This window comes from Acinonyx jubatus, chromosome B3 (assembly GCF_027475565.1).
Source record: "Acinonyx jubatus isolate Ajub_Pintada_27869175 chromosome B3, VMU_Ajub_asm_v1.0, whole genome shotgun sequence".
Classification (NCBI taxonomy): domain Eukaryota; kingdom Metazoa; phylum Chordata; class Mammalia; order Carnivora; family Felidae; genus Acinonyx; species Acinonyx jubatus.
The window spans coordinates 57,590,268-57,611,068 of record NC_069386.1 but is presented as its reverse complement, the minus strand read 5'-3'; the positions used below and the strand labels follow the sequence as shown (position 1 = coordinate 57,611,068).

The window sequence follows — 20,801 nt, the reverse complement described above, 5'->3', positions numbered from 1 at the left end:
CCAGAATAGTCAAAGCAATCTTGAAAAAGAAAACCAAAGCTGGTTTCACAATCCTGGACTTCAAGCTGTATCACAAAGCTGTAATCATCAAGACAGTATGGTACTGGCACAAGAACAGACACTCAGATCAATGGAACAGAATAGAGAACCCAGAAATGGACCCACAAATGTATGGCCAACTGTCTTTGACAAAGCAGGAAAGAATATCCAATGGAATAAAGACAGTCTCTTCAGCAAGTGGTGCTGGGAAAACTGGACGGTGACATGCAGAAGAATGAACCTGGACCACTTTCTGACACCATACACAAAAATAAACTCAAAATGGATGAAAGACCTCAATGTAAGACAGGAAGCCATCAAAATCCTCAAGGAGAAAGCAGACAAAATCCTCTTTGACCTTGGCCACAGCAACTTCTTACTCAACACGTCTCTGGAGGCAAGGGACACAAAAGCAAAATAAACTATTGGGACCTCATCAAAATAAAAGGCTTCTAAACAGCAAAGGAAACAATCAGCAAAACTAAAAGCCAACCTGTGGAATGGGAGAAGATATTTGCAAATGACATATCAGATAAAGGGTTAGTATCCAAAATCTATAAAAAACTTATCAAACTCAACACCCAGAAACAAATAATCCAGTGAAGAAATGGGCAAAAGACATGAGTAGACACTTCACCAAAGAACACATCTAGATGGCCAACCGACACAGGAAAAAATGCTCAACATCACTCATCATCAGGGAAATACAACTCAAAACCACAATGAGATACCACCTCACACCTGTCAGAATGGCTAATAAGTCAGGCAACAACAGATTTTGGCGAGGATGCAGAGAAAGAGGATTTCTTTAGCACTGCTGGTGGGAATGCAAACTGGTGCAGCTACTCTGGAAAACAGTATGGAGGTTCCTCAAAAAAATTAAAAATAGAACTACCCTATACCCATCAATAGCACTAATATGTATTTATCCAAGGGATACAGGTGTGCTGTTTCGAAAGGGGCCCATACACCCCAATGTTTATAGTAGCACTACCAACAATAGCCAAAGTATGGGAAGAGCCCAAATGTCCATCGATGGATGAATGGATAAAGAAGATGTGGTATATACATATACAATGGAGTATTACTCGGCAATCAAAAAGAATGAAATGTTGCCATTTGCAACTATGTGGATGGAACTAGAGGGTAGTCAGTCAGAAAAAGACAAATATCATATGACTTCACTCATATGAGGACTTTAGGATACAAAACAGATGAACACAAGGGAAGTGAAGTAAAAATAATATAAAAACAGGGAAGGGAATGAAAACAAGAGACTCATAAATATGGAGAACAAACAGAGGGTTGCTGGAGGGGTTGTGGGAGGGGGATGGGCTAAAGGGGTAAGGGGCATTAAGGAATCTACTCATGAAATCATTGTTGCACTATATGCAAACTAAATTGGATGTAAATTAAAAAAATAAATTAAATAAAAATTACAAAAAATTTTATTTATTTATCTTAAGTAATCTTTACACCCATCATGGGGCTCAAATTCATGACCCCAAGATCAAGAGTCACATGCTTTTCCAATAGAGCCATCTAGGCGCCCCTACATTAAAATTTTATAGCACTTTCTTGGAAGAAAGTTTCAATTTTTAGAGATAATTCATTTGTCTTTAATTTTGATATAAAATGACAAGTACTTCCTTTTTTAAAATCATGCCCATCTGCTTGTACAGGAAGGAATAACTTTTTGGAATGTAGTGAATGACAGTTCTAATTTAGGCAGTGGTAGTAATTTCTGTGACTATAACTTAATTGTCTCTTCCTCAAAACGGGTTAGATTTAGCTCAATGAATGTTAAATCTCTTAAAATAGAACTAAGATGTTAGGTTGCAGAAAATACAAATTGGAGCTATGCCCTAGAACCCAGTGGCCCCAAATTGTGACAACGAAAAATGTCTTCAGATAGTGCCAAATGTCCTATAAAATATCAAGGGATTTTTTTTTTTTTTTGGTCTGTTTTTTGTTTGGCTTTTGCTTTTGACTGGAATTAAATTCTTTCAGTCTGATATCACTGGTTATCAGAAGAAGTTCTGATTGATAGCTACATGTATTATTAATAAAAAAAATTAGTAAATATCTTGCAGGCAAAATTTTCAAACCAAAAAGTTCTGATAATTAAAAGTTTGGGAACCTATCATAGGTACTTTATTAGTTATCTACCACTGTGTAACAAATTGCTCTAAAAGTTAGCAGTTTAAAACAATGAACATTTATTACTTGATAGTTTCTGAGGGCCAAGAATCCAGGAGCATCTTAGATATTTCCGTCTCAGAGTCTTTCACAAGGTTACAGTCAAGTTGTTAGCCAGGCTACAGTTACTCCAAGGCACAACTAGAACTGGGAAATACATTTCAAAGCTCACTCATGTGGTTGTTGACAGGCTTGGGTCTTTGCTGATTTTCGGCTCAAGGCCCTACTCCTCATCAAGTGGGCCTATCCATAAGGGCTGTTCACATCATGGTAGCTTGCTTTCCTCAGAGAGAGAACTGCAAGAGGGAAAAGAGCCTACCCAAGACAGAAGCCACTGTGCTTTTTATATCCTACTCTTAGAAGTGACAAACCATCACTTCGGCCATGTGCTATTGGTCACAAAGACCAACCCAAATACAGAATCTCCTTCCAGAGACTACAGAAACTTGTGAATACTAAGAGATAGGGATCATGTAGGGCCATTTGGGAGGCTGGTTACCACAGACACTTATGGAATCCTCCACCAAGAATACCTTTCCTAGGAACTCTTTTTTCTCGCCCCCCCCGCCCCGCCCCCCAGTTCATCTGGGTTACACAGAAACAGTCATTTTCTAAAACATGAGCTTGCTCTTCGCCTCTAACAGTTGCTTTGGGAACGATTACCTGATTTAAGTTGGGCCAGTCACAGCTTTTCTCTAGATTTTTTGACATGGAATGCAGCCAGTCAAATCATTCTCATTCAGGTAACCATAGCTCTAAGATACAAAACTTGGGAGCAATGGGGGCCCATGTTTTCTACTAAAGCCAACTTGCCTCAAGAAAGGAAAATGAAATTAACATGTAGAGAAAAACTGGATACCAGTAAGAGACAACAATGAGAGCTAGTTACTTCTGAGGCCCAGCAACATGTCTGCCTTCTTCACAAGCTTGGTTGATATGGCAATGTCTTTCTAGTACACTCCCTTTTTGTTTAAGCTAGTATAAATTGGGCGTCAGTTGACTTCAGCCAAAAGTCATAATTACTTCAAAACTGCCACAATAATCTATTTCTGATGCATAAATGTCCTTCTTATAATTATAGGAATATTTTTTATCAATGTAATAATTATTTTTAAAACTCCTATCCTCATACATATCTTTAGAAACTTCACATACTGTGTATATGTGCAGTTAACTAAATGTTAATATTTTTCTGCACTAGTTTATTTTATACAGAACCTAGTCATTAGGCAAAAATCATTAACCACGTAGAGTGTAGTAATAGTACTTCAAGAGATTTTCTGAAGTAAATGATTATGATTAAAATATCTTTAAAGGCACTACTCAGTTTTACATTATTGAATTCATAGTTAATTTATTAGCTGTGAATTTATTATCTATTATTAGAAGCAATCAAATTATATGCATATGTACCACATGTTGATGGTGGTGTCTTAAACTCAATCATCTTTGAGCTCTATCAGAGTTTTTCTCATACAGTATTTACTTTTAAACTAGGTTTCAGTTTTAATATAAACTACAAACACAATACACTTAAAATATAATCACTCAGATAAGCAGTTGCTATCAAGGTAATATTGCTTAGTGTTATTGAGTCCTTAAGCGCTCTGCATTCTAGGTGGGTATTTTTTGATACTCTTATCAATTTCAGATTATTAATGACATCAAAATTACTCACACCCAAACCCTTGTTGACTAAGCAGTAATACTGGCTTTCCTTAACTTCTTATTAAACAATGTTATCCCAGTGTTAGCCATGCAGGAAAGTGTTCCCAGCTTTGCTGGTGAAGATGAGCTGTTGATGCTGTTAGTAGCTAGTTGGATAGATAGTTCTGAGTGATTACACTCTAAGCCAGACACATTTCCCAGTTATTTTAGTCTAAGTACTTTATGTTTTATCCCCAACCTGGACATTACACTCTCAGTAGTTAAAGTGGGTAATCAAAATTTGTGTTTTATTTATTATTTAAAAAAATATTTTTACATTTATTCATTTTTGAGAGACAGAGAGAGACAGAGTGTGAGCAGGGGAGGGGCAGAGAGAGAGGGAGATGCAGAATCCAAAGCAGGCTCCAGGCTCTCAGCTGTTGGCACAGAGCCCAATGCAGGGCTTGAGCCCACGAACTGCAAGATCATGACATGAGTCAAAGTTGTACATTTAACCTACTGAACCACCCAGGCACCCCGAAATATTTGTGTTTTAAAAGGAGGTAGAGGCGCCTGAGTGGCTCAGTTGTTTGGGCGACCAACTTGGACTCAGGTCATGATCTTGCAGTTTGTGAGTTTGAGCCCCGTGTCCTGTGCTGACAGCTCGGAGCCTGGAGCCTACTTCAGATTCTGTGTCTCCCCCTCTCTCCACCCCTCCCCTGCTCACGCTCTGTGTCTCTCTGTCTCTCAATAATACATAAACATTTAAAATAAAATAAAAGGAGGTAGAAGGTTGGACGGAGTGGGGAGTTGGGAAGAAAGGTGTTCTCTAATAATTATCAAGTTTCATGGAGAATCTTCTCACTGGTATTATTTCTTCTTTTTACTTCTTTCTAAAAACATTATTTAAAAATCTTAATTCTAATAAATCAAAGACATTGAAAAACAAATAGTGTAATAGTACGATAGGATTTCAAAAGTATATATATTTTTAATTTTGTAGGTTATATATCAATTGATTCCATGAAGAAATTCCTTGGGGAGCTACGTGACTTTATTCCTGGAAGCTCAGGATATTTGGCATACCATGTTCAAAATGAAATTAACATGTCAGCTATAAAAAGCAAATTGAAGAGAAAATAATAAGTTAAATTGTACTTATATCTAGTTATTTGTTTTTTATAAAATATTAGCAAAGATGTACATAATTTTACACTCTCCCCTTGGGACAAGGGGATTGAGGAAATGGGGAAGAATTTTTCTCTTTCTTTCTCAAAATGTGTTTTTAAGGAAATTCAGAATCATTTTGGCTCTGTGTTTTGACATTTGGGCTGGATTTTCTCCCCAGTTTATAACGTTATGTCCACAAATCCTGAGTACACAGTTGTTATAGAGTAAATGTCATAAAACCACTTTATAAGAAGTCTCAGTCTTTCTCTCTCTCCCTCTCTGCCAGATGCTCTTTTGGCTTTAACATTCAATTAATTATATATGTTTTTCTAGATTCAATGTTAAGGTTTATGATTCTGGTCATCTTATTTTAATTAAAAAATTAGAATGTTACTGTTGAGTTCTGAATTACTGTTTCTGGCTTGAAAAATACAGAGTAAAGCACTTTAATGATTCAGACTTCATGTGTGGACAGTTCCTGATAACATGTACCAGTAGGAATTTAATGTAAATGAGTGTTGTATCCTCTGAAATGAATCCTCAAGTCACCTTAGAATGACAGTGCTGGAAAGGACTTTGGAGAACAATGAGGAAGTGAAGGCCTTGAGAGGATGTCTTGTCTAGGGTGACTAGCTGGTTGCCAAAACAGGACTAGAACACAACTGTCTTGATTTTCCAAGCCAGGGCTTTCCCACTGTTTCACAATGGTATATGCTGTAGTCTATGACAGATATAAGTGACAGTAGATCTGCAAAGAGAACCCAGAAACAAGCCAACATGCTTGGCTTGTTTTCTAAAAAAGCTAAAATAGTAATGAGATATAATGATTTCAAGATAGCAACTTCTTATCTTTATTCATATGGTCATACTGTGTCGAATCTGTTGGGTTTAGTACTTTTTGAAGATTTGTCAATGATATATATTTTTTGTGAAGCTATCATCTTTTTAAAACTGTACTTTCTCCAGGGCACCTGGGTGGCTCAGTCAGCTGAGTGTCTGACTCTTGATCTCAACTCAGGTCATGATCTCATAGTTCGTGAGACTGAGCCCCACATTGGGCTCTGTACTGACAGCACAGAGCCTGCTTGGGATTCTCTCTATAAAGCAGTCCAAACTTGAAAAAAATAAAATAAAATAAAACTATACTTTCACCTAGGAAGTGTATATCAACTGTACAATTAACTAAAGAAAATGCGCTTTTTTTAAGTGTTTGGATCATTTGGGTATATGTGGGCCCTGGTCTTTCTTCATGACTCAAATTTTATAATACAAAATTTTAACATTAATCTCAGCATTAGCATTTGAAAGTTCTGTTTTTCCCACATGGTAACTTCTCCTTATTTATATTTATATTTGTATTTGTGGTTAAACTCTTCTGAACTTGTAAATTAAAAAAAAAAATCTAAACTAAATGTTAATGACCTTTTCCTGAAGCATATTAAATATTATTGCTCTGGAACATTTTATCTCAGTCACATTCAGTTGAATATTTCTTGCATAGAAACCAAGCCTGTCTATGCATCTTAAATTACTTATTACAAGGATTAAGTAAATTTACACTAAGTTGTGTACATTGGGATTTCTTGGGAGTGTTCAAGTATTTTTTCTGATATATGTAGTATGCATGTGTTAACATAGTAGAGAAAAAACTACAACCAAAATGATTTCCAAACAAAAGTAATTATATCTTTAGGAGTATATGGAAAAGGCCAGATGCAATGTATATGCTTGACATACTACCAGAAGCAATAAAATCAGTTGATAACATGAGCCTTTCAGGAATTAGAAACATATGAACAAATAAAGTAGGCAACAATAAACTGTTTTGTTAAGTCTACTGTCTTAATGGGAAGTGAAAGGCAGTATGATTTTACTTATTGCTCATTTAAGCTGTTTCTTTTTATGTGCCTAGTGTATCTGATGGATATTGCCTTGGCTCACATCTTATAAAAATGCTCTCCCCACTTTAGTACTTTTGATTATTTCTCTATGCTTTTGCAAACATGTCTCCTCTAATGCTTTTCACTATTAGGCATAGTCTTTCCTCATACTGCTTAATTTAGTGTGTAGTTCTTAGTTCATCTTATTTCTTTTATCCTTTGTAACCAGACCATTTTTCTCTCTAGCTTTTGTAGGGTCTTATGACATTAGATAAATTATGAGTTATTGGCAGAGTCTGCTTGTTATTTCTGAACGTATGTGTCCTTTTCTTTCATGATGATAGAACCCCTAATTTCTATCTGGACACATGCTACCTAGAATAAAGACCATATTGACAGTCTCACTTGAAGTAAAGTATGTCTATGTCACAATGTTTTGGTCACTGGATGGATGCACAGCAGAAAGGGCATCTGGGAGCTTTTCTTAAAGTCCTCTGACATATACACTTTGTCCCCTTTCCTTCCTCCCCCACTCATTTGGTTTCTTTCATCTTGTTGCTTGGAATGGGGGTGTGATAGCTATCATTTAAACCATAATAGCAAGAACTATACCCCATTGTTGACAGAGCAAGAGACTGAGCCTGGGGCCTAGAGCGGGATCCTGGGATCCTGAGGACATTGTGGAGACATCTGCCATCTTAGCAGATGTCTTAGAGATAGGGTTGCCTATCTCTAGACTTTTATGTGACAAACTTCTGTTTTGTTTAAGGCACTATATTTTGTGTCTCTTACTGCTAAGCTATTCATAAGTTAGGCTTAAGGACAGGCCACTGACCTCATCCTATGGGAGAGAACTGTGTGGAAGATACTAATTCTTTACACCTGTAAACTCTTGACAGATTTGTGATGTTGAAAATATATGGGTGACCTTAGGCATATCACATATCTTTCAGTTTTTAAAAATTTTTACTTAAAAAAAATTTTTTTAACGTTTATTCATCTTTGAGAGACAGAGAGAGACAGAGCATGAGCGGGGAAGGGGCAGAGAGAGAGGGAGACACAGAATCCGAAGCAGGCTCCAGGCTCTGAGGGGTCAGCACAGAGCCTGCCGCGGGGCTCGAACTCATGAACTGTGAGATAATGACCTGACCTGAAGTCAGACGTTCAACCGACTGAGCCACCCAGGTGCCCCACATATTGTTTAGATTTTAGCAGTTTTGGTAAAAAATATTTCTTTCAAATGGAGTATTTGGTTACACCATTAGTTAGCAATGTGAAAAACTGAAAATAACCTCACTGCTTAATAATGAATGAATAGAATGTCCCCTTAAATCATATTGCATCAATTTAATGGAATAGCCATTTTTCATTCCTAACAGCTTTATTAAGATATAATCACATGCTGTACAGTTCACACATTTAATGGGTACAAGTCAATGGCTTTCAGTATCATGACAGAGATGGGCAACTACCACCACAATCTGATTTAGAACATGGTCACCACCCCAAAAAGAAACCCTTTACCCATTGTAGTCATCACCCATGTCCCACCTCCCCATCCCCACTTCCAGCCTTAGGCAGCCATTAATCTTTCTGTCTCCATAGATTTGCCCATTCTGGAATGTATGGATGGAATGAATGTATCTATGGAATCATATAAAATGTCCTTTTGTGACAAGCTTCTTTCACTTAGCATAATGTATTCCGAGTTCATCCATGTTATATCATTCCTTCTTATTGCCAAGTAGTATTCCATTGTATGGAAAATACTGCACTTTATTCATCAATTGATAGACACTTGGGTTGTTTCTACTTTTTGGCTATTATGAATAATGCTGCTATGAACATTTCAGGTACAAGTTTTTCTGTGAATGTATGCTTCTGTTTCTCTTTCGTATAGAAGAGTGGAATTGCTGGATCACATGGTAGCTATGTTTAACATTTTGAGGACTGCCAAACTGCTTTCCAAAGTGACTGCATCATTTACATATTCACCAGCAATGTATGTGGGTTCCAATTTCTCCACATCCTCACCAACACTTGTTATTATCTGTTTTTTTTTTAATATGGCCATCTTGGTGTGAAATTGTATCTCGTGATTTTGATTTGCATTTCCCTGTGGCTAATGACAAACATTTTTTTCACACACTTATTGGCTATTTTTATATCTTCTTTGGAGGAATGTCTAATTGTCAGAGGAATTTATGGAAAGGATGTGACCACTGATTGACCCACAACCTCACCCAGGCAATTGGAGCCTCCTCATCGTTTCCCATGTCCCTGAAATGTGTTTTCTGCCCACTGTTCCCACAGTGAGAGCCATTTTCAAGGATGAAGACTTGAGAGAGTAATGTGGTGTTAAGATCATCTGGTCAATATATGTACTGAAATCAGTTAAAGCCTCTATATAAATTTTTAAGATTCTGGCAGGCAGGTGCAGGGATCTACTCATCTTTCAGCTGCCTAAGACAAGCCTTGTATGTAAGTTCCCTTGCTTATTAAATCTGCCCCCTACCAATCTGGAGTGGTCTTACTCTTTCTTTGCCTTTTCCTTACTCTTTTCCTTTCTCTCTGTAATTGAGGCCATTTAAAGTTTTCACTTGCAAAGCTCCTGAGTTCGCAAATCAACATCTATTCAAGTTCTTTGCCCGTTTTTAATTTGGGTTGTCTTTTTATTATTGAGCTATAATAGTTTTTAAAATATATTTTGGATATAAGTTCCTTATCATATATATGATTTATAAGTATTTTCTCCCATTCTACGGGTTGTCTTTAACTGTCTTGATGGCATTGTTTGCAGCACAAAAGTTTTTAATTTTGATGAAGTCCAATATTTATATTTTTCTTTTGGTTTTGTATCTAAGAAATCTTTGCCTAACCCAAGATCATGAACATTTAAGCTATGTTTTCTTCTAAGACTTTTATAGTTTTAATTCCTACATTTAGTTCTGTGATTCATTTTGAGTTAATTTTTGTGTATGGTATGAGGTAAGGGTACAATTTCATTCTTTTTTCATGTGGATATCCAGTTGATCCAACACCTTTTGTTGAAAAGACTATTCTTTTCCCTATTAAATTGTCTTAGCAGGACCATTTTATTTTTCTGATTATGTGTGGTGTGTTCTTATAAAAAATAAACAGCATAGAAATAAATAATATAAAAGGTAAAAGTCCCTTAAAATGCCACCTTCAGAGATAATGGCTGTTAGTACTATAAATAAGTGTTCTGGAATAATTGATCCCTGAGGGACCTTCCAGACCTATGAGTCTATAATACTTCACCAGGTACAAATTATTCCCAGAAATACTATTTAGCACAAATTCCTATTTAGTATGAATGATTCCCTGAAATACTCAAATGAAAGGCCTAGTGACCCAGTGACATATCTATCATCTTGTTACTACTGTATACCAGAAGAACCCACTTGAAGCTATTAATAATTTATTAATATATACAGACCTTTCCTGGAGTACCTTATCTGGTGTTTTTCTATTCACTTTGCATTCTGCAGTATGTCAAAGCAAACATGCTCATAAATGACACCTGGACTCACATCTTCTGCCTTAGAAAGGGCGGCACATCTCAGTAGCAGTAGAAAGGAGTAGCTAAGAGCATAGAGTCAAACCGTCTTGGCTTAAATTCCAATATAGTGCATATCTAGTTGAGTGATCTTAGACCAGTTATTTAATCTGTCTGTGGTAAATGGGGATCATAATGCCAAAATTATAGGGAAATTGTGAGGATCAAGGAAGTAATACATGTAAAGTACCTAGTACAACACCAGGTACTTAGTAGGTGCTCAGTGAAAAAGTTATATAGTTGCATTACTATTATTACTAGCATATTCTAGTTCCTGTAATAAAACAGATGAGGAAAGATCACTAAATTAGTACTTTATTAAAAAGTCTTTATTTATTTTTGAGAGAGAGAGAGAGACACAGAATCTGAAGCAGGCTCCAGGCTCCAAGCTATCAGCACAGAGTCTGACACTGGGCTCAAACTCATGAGCTGTGAGATCATGACCTGAGATGAAGTTGGATGCTCAACCAACTGAGCCACCCAGGCTCCCCACCAAATTAGTACTTTCTAAACTCAACTTTGTGGATATGGAGGAATTAAGTAGACTTGGGGAGCTCTGTAAGACACAACGACCCAGTAACTTAGCCTCAAATAAGAGGAGAAATAGGCAAATACAGAAATTATAGCAAGAGATTATTTTTTTAATTTTTAATTTTTTTTAGAGAGAGAGAGTGAGCGGGTGGGGGAGGGACAGAGTGGGAGAGAGAGAGAGAGAGAGAGAGAGAGAGAGAGAGAGAGAGAGAATCCCAAGCAGGCTCCATGCTCAGTGCAGAGCCCACCATAGGGCTTGATCCCATGGCTCTGGGATCATGACCTGAGCTGAAATCAAGAGTCAGATGCTTAACTGACTGAGCCACCCAGGTGCCCCGAGAGATTGTTAATATATCTCTCTCAGAAATTCATAGAAAGCAAACCAAATCATTAGGGATATAATGGGTTAAATAAAACACATTATAAAAATAAGTTTCACCCCTGTCCTTTTACTTTTGTCACATGACTATTTGACAAGTTAAAATTAGATATAGGGCTCCCTATGAAAATAACACCAGCATTCTTCACAGAGCTAGAACAAACAAGCCTAAAATTTGTGTGGAACTAGAAACGACCCTGAGTAGCCAAAGCAATCCTGAAAAAGAAAACCAAAGCTAGAAGCCTCATAATCCCAGACTACGAGATGTATTACAAAGCTGTAATCATCAATACAGTATGGCACTGGCACAAAAACAGACACATAGATCAATAGAACAGAATAGAGAACCCAAAAACATACAGCCAACTAGTCTTTGACAAAGCAGGAAAGAATATCTAATGGAAAAAAAGACAGTCTCTTCAGCAAGTGGTGCTGGGAAAACTGGACAACAACATGCAGAAGAATGAACCTGGACCACTTTATTACACCATACACAAAAACTCAAATGGATGAAAGACCTCAATGTAAGACAGGAAGCCATCAAAATCCTCAAGGAGAAAGCAGGCAAAAACCTCTTTGACCTCGGCCACAGCAACTTCTTACTTGACATGTCTCCAGAGACAAGGGAAACAAAAGCAAAAATAAATGATTGGGACCTCATCAAGATAAAAAATGTCTGCACAGTGAAGGAAACAATCAGCAAAACTAAAGGTCAACCAACAGAATGGGAGAAGATATTTTCAAATGACAGATAAAGGGTTAGTGTCCAAAATCTATAAAGAACTTATCAAACTGAACACCTAAAAAACAAATAATGCAGTGAAGAAATGGGCAAAAGACAGGAATAGACACTTTTCCAAAGAAGACATCTAAATGGCTAACAGAAATGCTCAACATCACTCATCATCAGGGAAATACAACTCAAAACCACAATGAGATACCACTTCACACCTGTCAAAATGGCTAAAATTAACAACACAGGCAACAACAGATGTTGACGAGGATGAGGAGAAAGAGGGTCTCTTTTGCACTGCTGGTGGGAATGCAAACTAGTGCAGCCACTCTAGAAAACAGTATGGAGGTTCCTCAAAAAATTAAAAATAGAACTAAAAAATTAAAAATAGAATTTCACTACTAGGTATTTATGCAAAGGATACAGGAGTGTTGCTTCAAAGGGGCACATGCACCCCCATGTTTATAATAGTGCTAGCAACAATAGCCAAGAGGAACCCAAATGTCCACTGACTGATGAATGGATAAAGAAGATGTGGTATGTATATATATGTATATAAAAATATACACAATGGAATATGTGTGTGTGTATTTTATAATACACACACACATACACACACACACACACACACACACACTGGAATATTACTTGATGATGAAAAAGAATGAAATCTTGTAATTTGCAACAATTACAAGTGGATGGAACTAGAGTATATTATGCTAAACAAAATAAGTCAGAGAAAGACAAATATCATATGACTTCACTCATATGTGAAATTTAAGATACAAAACAGATGAACATAAAGGAAGGGAAGCAATAATAATATAAAATCAGAGAAATATAAAATATAAAAAAACAACATAAAAACCATAACAGACTCTTAAACACAGAGAACTACCGAGGGTTGCTGGAAGGGTTTTGGGTGGGGGATGGGCTAAACAAGTGAGGGGCATTAAGGAGGACACTTGGGATGAGCACTGGGTGTTATATATAAGTGATGAATCACTAAATTCTATTCTTGAAATCATTATTACACTATATGTTAACTAACTTGGATGTAAATTAAAAAAAAAAAAAAAGTCAGACGCTCAACTCACTGAGCCACCCAGGTGCCCCAGGAAACAAATATTAAAATAGCAGATTTAAATTCAAATTCAAATAACTCAGTAATAACATTAAATGTAAATGGATTAAATACTTCAATTATAAGATAATAAGGACACAGCAAGGTTGAAAATAAAGGTATGGAAAAAATACACCATCAAAACACTAATCAAAGTTGGTGTAGCTTTACCTAATACCAGATAAAGTAGAATTTAACACAAGAAGTATTATTAGATAAAAAGAGTAACACTTCATAATGATAAAAGGATTCAGGTTCAGGAGGAAAATAAAAATTATACTCATGTAATTATATAGCCCCAAAATATATAAGGCAAAATTTTCTAGAACTAAAAGAAAAAATAGACAAGTACATGATCATAGGTGATGTTAACATCTCCATAACCATTCTCATATCAAATTGAGCATACAGATTAAAATTAGTAAGGATATATATAGAGAGAGATGGTTTGTGTAACATGATTAAAAACTCAGTTGACATTTATAGAACACTATAGCCAACAACTGTAGAATACAGGTTCTTTTCAAGTGCACATGGAATATTCATTAAAATAGACCATACCAGGAGCACCTGGGTGGCTCAGTAGGTTAAGCATACAACTTCGGCTCAGGTCATGATCTCGTGGTTCATGGGTTTGAGCCCTGCATTGGGTTCAGAGCCTGGAGCCTGCTTCGGATTCTGTGTCTCCCTTTCTCTGTGCCCCTCCTCCACGCTCTCTCTCTCTCTCTCTCTCTCTCTCAAAAATAAGATAAACATTAAATTTTTTAAAATAATAAAATTAGATATAAGCTTGTATTATACTACTATTGAGCAACACTGTTCTAAAGTCTGTTTCTCAGCTTCAGAGAGCCTAAAAAATTTGGAAAACACTTGAGGGAAACAGATTTTGATACTGTATCAGGACCCAGGACCAATGGTATTTACCAGTCCTGGCCTGTATCTAAACTCCCAGGGACTTCAGTCATCACTAAAGTCTGGGCTGGGGAAGAGTCAGTCCATAGATAGGAAACTTGTTTCTATCCTGTCTGCATTTCCCTGTGACTCAGCCCACAGGGGTAAATGTGGCAGGGAGTTGGTTTGTTTTCTGTGTTTCTTTCAAGCAGCTTCCTTGAAGACACAAACAGCTTTTGAATAGCAAAGATAAGGGACAGGTCTGGCTGAATCTTCCATAATAACAACTAGGTTTTTGGTCATTAATCAAGTTCCTACACTTCTTGCCTGAGAGAATTTATAACAAATTGTTGACTGATCTTTAAGATGTTAAAAATGATACGTATTAATAAAATAAAACCCTGAGGGTGTGAGAATCATAGAGCCTTTGGCAGAGGAGCTCCAACTTCTGACAACATAGTAAAGTTGTCCATTTTGGGCATCAAGGTTCCCAACTACCCTACTCTACACTACTACCCTTACCTTTGTGAGAGATCACAATCCCCTGACTATTTTTGTGAGATTCTGCCTACCCACCAACATCTTTAATATTCTCTCACCTCCAAACCTGACTCCTGAATATTTCCTTTGCTGGGAATATTCTGCTTCCCTCATGCCCCACTGTTTCAAGATCCATTTTAAAAAATGATACAGAACTACCACTTGGATTCTTTTTGTTTTAATTAACCTCTTTTGCAAGAAATAAGGATCAATAGAGAAATTCAAGTAATGGGAATTCATTTTAAGATGGTATGTGGCAATAAGGAAGATAGGCAAATGATGGAAATCCAACATCAGGAACTCTTCTGAATCCAAGATGGCACTAGGAATCTCAGTGGCAGAAGTTAATGAATCTTCACTCTACTGTTCTGCCATTTATGTGACTCAGCTACTGAGACTTTGCTTATTGGGAGAGTTCTCCACTTTTGGCTCCCTTAGCATTCATTCTATGTCTTTTCTCACCTCACTACTTTTGCATACTCCTGGTTTCTCTTTCCTCAGTAACTCAGCCCTCCTCAAAAACTATATTAACCTTAAAAATAAAACTCCAGTTATTTTACCAGTAAAAATGGGTTTATTTGGGAATAGTAGAGAATTGCAATCCGGGACAAGCAAGCTACAGCAAAACCATAGGCAAGACCAGACAAAGAGGAAGAAGCCTCTTGTATAGAGGAAAGGAGGAAGTTGGAAGGGCTTTTATAAACAAAAAGTCCATTGCAGTAAATTGGAAGTTCGAAGTAGCTTCTTCTTGGTTGAAGTTGTGACAGTCTCACTGGCTAGGATGTTGCCAGGGGAGGAGGAAAAACTTTCTCCCTCCTGCTGGGATAGTAAAGAAATACTGGTCTGCAACGTCTTTCTCTTCCAGTAGGGTCTGCAATTCACAAGTAGTAGGGTGTGAGAGCCCCTTCTGCTGGCCTCTCGAATCCCTTCTACATGAGGTTTCCTTTTTATTAATTGTCACAATTACAACTTGCTTCTGGCCCTGCCTCTTCCTTCTTTACATTTTTTTAGCTTCAGTTCTTGTCCCTAATTGCCCAATTCCCTCTTTATTTTCTATTTCAGGTTTTAGAGAGCCACTTGCTGTTATCCTACTTTTTAGACAGAACTTTCTCCATTAAACTGCATCGTTAGTATCTGGTCAGGCTGTGGATCTGCCTGACTTGGGGGTATCAGATACCCACACACGGTGCAATCAACTGTGGACCAAGGTGGCTGCCCAAGTTCTCTTTCAGCAAGGGCTGTGAGCATGCCAGTCACCATGACTGCCATGTCCAGGACACTTTCACTTGTATCATTTTAGTCCTTATAATAACCCTACAAATAGATATCATCCTATTTTCTATAGGTGAAGAAACTGGGGAACGGGGAGGTTACTCAAGGCAAAGCCATGCAAAGCCAGCATACAGCCCTAAATCTACCATCAGAAATCACCACACAGTCGCCCCAATGGAGCATGTTAAGTGAATTCTCTTGAAATAAAACTATCAGGCAGAGAGGTGTCAGAAGTAGGACAACACTGCTGCTGCTCTCCATTCCTCCTACAACTGCAGAAAGGACAGGTTCTCCTAGGAGAACTCACCTATGGTTTATGAGTGTGAGTGTGTGTGTGTGTGTGTGTGTGTGTGTGTGACTGTCCTGTGGAATCAAACCAAGGACGATACTTAGAATAGAGCCTGATAGATGAAGCCAAAGACAGATGCATCTTGTACTGTAATTCACCTTAAGGTAAATACAGATGCATCATCCTAACCTAATACAAAAAGCCAGATTTACAAAACAAGCCAATGAAAATGTAATTATTTTTTGCCCTGTTGCAATTTCTTTCCATCTTACTCTGGACCTTGAGTTATGGGATTTGTGTGGGAGTGGTTTGAGGGAAATCACTAGGATCTTCAGAGTCCTCCCTGTTCAAAAATAAAGTAGGTGAGGAAGATTCTTACATGTGGGCACAGGGTGGGTGTGGTGGCACCAACTGAGGATGGTAGATTAGTAAGTATCTGCTTACTAACACACTTCTCCATGATTAATGAGGAGATGGGAAAAGGTGAGAGTTGAATGAAGTAATATAAGGGACGTCTTTAGAATAATGTCTAGCTCATTTACCAAGGTTGCTATAGTAAATTACCACAAACTCAGTAGCTTAAAGCAATACACATTTGGGAGTGACATTACCAAGATGGCAGAGTAGGACACCCCTCCGTCTCCTCATGAAGATCAACCATTAGACAGTTATACACAAATAAAAACAGCTCTGTAATCCACTTAATAAATGTCAGCAATGCAGTTAAAAACCTTAAGAATAACCGCACAAAAAGGGAAGGAAGAATAGCTTTGTTCTGCTGCATCAACCCATCCCCCACAGCTAGCATTGCTCAGCACCAAGAGGGAACTCCCAAGTTAGAAAGAGCTCCCCTCACCAGGAAAGGAAGAGCGGGTGAGCAACCAGCACCTGATGAGGACCACGTAGTTGTCGATGTAGTAGACCCCAACAGCTTGAGCTGACAAGTTACTATGACCCCCAGACCTGGTGCCACCAAAGGCTCTTCATTCTCACTAGACTTACTTTACAAAAAATGCTGAAAAGAGTTCTTCAAGCTGAAACAAGAGGATGCTACTTAGTAATGTAAAAACATGTGAAAACAACGTACTGGTAAGGCAAGTATACAGTCAGATTGAGAAGACTCTACTAATGTAATATAGTGGTGTGTTCACCACTTACCTCTAATATAAAGCTTGAGGAACAAAAGTATTAGAAACTGCTATAACTACAATAATTTATTATTAATTATACACAATATAAACACAATATAAAAAGATGTAAAGCATGAAACAAAATGTGGCAGGGGTGGACTAAAAGGGGAGAGTTTTATATATAGTTGAAGTTGTTATCACTTTGAAATAGATTATAATATCTATAAGATGTTTCAAGTGAACCTCAGGGTAACCACAAAACAAAAACCTATAGTAGATACATACAAGATAAAAAGAAGGGGAAAGAAGTATACCACTATGGAAAATCATCAGTTCACAAAAGAAGAAAGCAAGAGAGAACAGAAGGAAGAAAGGTATTACAAAACAACCAGAAACCAGTGGACAAGATGGCAACAGTAAGCCCTTATCTATCAATAATTACTTTAAATGTAAGTGGATTAAACGTTCCAATCAAAAGGCATAGAGTGGCTGAATAAATGAAGAAACAAGACTCAACTATATGCTGCCAATAAAAAATTCACTTCAGCTTCAAGGACACACATAGACTTAAAGTGAAGGGTAGAAGAGGATATATATTTCACACAAGTAGAAATGAAAAGACAGCAGAGGTAGCTCTACTTACATCAGACAAAATAGATTTTAAGTCAAAAACTAACAAGAGACAAAGGATGTCATTATATAATGCTGAATGGGTCAGTTCATCAAGAGGATATAACAATTGTAAATATATATGTACCCAACAGTGGACTACCTAAATATATTAAATATTAAATCTGAAAGGAGTAATAGACAATAATACAACAATAATAGGGGACTTCAATTCCCCATTTTCAATAATGGATAGATCATCCAGACAGAAAACCAATAAGGAAACATTGGACTTGGCTATTCTTTAGGCCAAGTGGACCTAACAAACATACAGAGAACAAATCAAGCAATAGCAGCAGAATACAGATTCATCTCAAACACACCTAGAACATTCTCCAAGATAGATCATAAGTCACAAAACAAGTCTCAGCAAATAAAAAAAAATATTGAAACTGTAGCAAGTATCTTTTCCTTTCTTAAAATATTTATTTATTTATTTATTTAGAGAAAGAGAGGGCACAAGTGAGTGAGGGGTAGAAAGACAAAGAGAGAGAAGGAATCCCACAAGGGGCAAAGAAAGAGAGAGAGAGAAAGCAGGGCTCACCTGGGGCTCGTGTTTTGCCCAAAGTGGGGCTCATGCTCACCTGAAGCAGGGCTTAAACTCACAAACTGTGAGATCATGACGTGAGCTGAAGTCAGGTGCTTAAAACTCAGCTACCTAGATCCCCTTTAATTTTTTTTTAATGTTTGTTTATTTTTAAGAGGGACAGACAGCGTGAGCAGGGGAGGGGCAGAGAGAGAGAGGGAGACACAGAATCTGAAGCAAGCTCCAGGCTCTGAGCTGTCAGCACAGAGCCCCACAAGGGCTCAAAACCACAAACCATGAGATCATAACCTGAGCCAAAGTCAGATGCTTAACCGACTGAGCCACCCAGGCACCCCTAATAATTTTTTTAATGTTTATTTTTAGGAGAGGGAGAGAGAGTGGGGGCGGGGCAGAAAGAAAGGGAGAAAGAGGATCCAAAGCTGGATCTGTACTGATAGTAGAGAGCCCATTGTAGGGCTTGATCTCAGGAACTATGATATCATGACCTGAGCCAAAGCTCAATCAAGTATCTTTTCCAATCACAATAGTATGAAATTAAAAATTAATAACAGTAGGAAAACTGGAAAATTCACAAATAATGTGGAAATGAAGTGGCACACTCCTGAACAAACAAAGATGAAATCAAAAGGGAAATTAAAAAAGTATACTGAAAGCAATTACAATGGGAACACAGCATACCAAAACTTACAGGATGCAGCAAATGCAATGCTAAGAAGTTTACAGCCAGAAATGCCTACATTAAGAAAAAAAAAAAAAAACTGAAATAAATAAGCTGCAATCCCTATCAAAATAACACCAGCATTCTTCACAGAGCTAGAACAAACAATTCTAAAATTTGTATGGAATCAGAAAAGACCCAGAATTGCCAAAGCAATCTTGAAAAAGAAAACCAAAGCTGGAGGCATCACAATCCCGGACTTCAAGCTGTATCACAAAGCTGTAATCATCAAGACAGTATGGTACTGGCACAAGAACAGACACTCAGATCAATGGAACAGAATAGAGAACCCAGAAATGGACCCACAAATGTATAGCCAACTAATCTTTGACAAAGTAGGAAAGAATATCCAATGGAATAAAGACAGTCTCTTCAGCAAGTGGTGCTGGGAAAACTGGACGCTGACATGCAGAAGAATGAACCTGGACCACTTTCTGACACCATACACAAAAATAAACTCAAAATGGATGAAAGACCTCAATGTAAGACAGGAAGCCATCAAAATCCTCAAGGAGAAAGCAGACAAAATCCTCTTTGACCTTGGCCACAGCAACTTCTTACTCAACACGTCTCTGGAGGCAAGGGACACAAAAGCAAAATAAACTATTGGGACCTCATGAAAATAAAAAGCTTCTTACAGCAAAGGAAACAATCAGCAAAACTAAAAGCCAACCTGTGGAATGGGAGAAGATATTTGCAAATGACATATCAGATAAAGGGTTAGTATCCAAAATCTATAAAGAACTTATCAAACTCAACACCCAGAAAACAAATAATCCAGTGAAGAAATGGGCAAAAGACATGAGTAGACACTTCACCAAAGAACACATCCAGATGGCCAACCAACACAGGAAAAAATGCTCAACATCACTCATCATCAGGGAAATACAACTCAAAACCACAATGAGATACCACCTCACACCTGTCAGAATGGCTAACAAGTCAGGGAACAACAGATTTTGGTAAGGATGCAGAGAAAGAGGATTTCTTTTGCACTGCTGGTGGGAATGCAAACTGGTGCAGCCACTCTGGAAAACAGTATGGAGGTTCCTCAAAAAATTAGAAATAGAACTACCCTGTGACCCAGCAATTTCACTACTACGTATTTATCCAAGGGATACAGGTGTGCTGTTTCGAAAGGGGCTCATACACCCCAATGTTTATAGTAGCACTACCAACAATAGCCAAAGTATGGGAAGAGCCCAAATGTCCATCGATGGATGAATGGATAAAGAAGATGTGGTATATATGTATACAATGGAGTATTACTCGGCAATCAAAAAGAATGAAATGTTGCCATTTGCAACTATGTGGATGGAACTAGAGGGTATTAGGCTAAGCAAAATTAGTCAGTCAGAGTAAAACAAATATCATATGATTTCACTCATATGAGGACTTTAGGATACAAAACAGATGAACATAAGGGAAGGGAAGCAACAATAATATAAAAAGAGGGAGGGGGAG

At 37.5% G+C, this 20,801-nt stretch overlaps 1 protein-coding gene across 2 annotated transcripts in view; it reads left to right on the top strand.

The window, feature by feature from the left end:
* TERB2 (telomere repeat binding bouquet formation protein 2) overlaps positions 1-16,947 on the top strand; it is a 36,171-nt gene extending 19,224 nt beyond the window's left edge. The window contains exon 7 of one of the 2 annotated variants that reach the window (XM_027067152.2): positions 15,775-16,947. In XM_027067152.2, coding sequence (XP_026922953.1) covers positions 15,775-15,830 — 56 coding nt within the window. In that variant the 3' untranslated portion in view covers positions 15,831-16,947. Of the gene's footprint in view, positions 1-4,888; positions 6,476-15,774 lie in introns of those variants that run through there. The other variant, XM_015064967.3, reaches the window with a different exon arrangement.
* Positions 16,948-20,801: the final 3,854 nt, after the last annotated feature.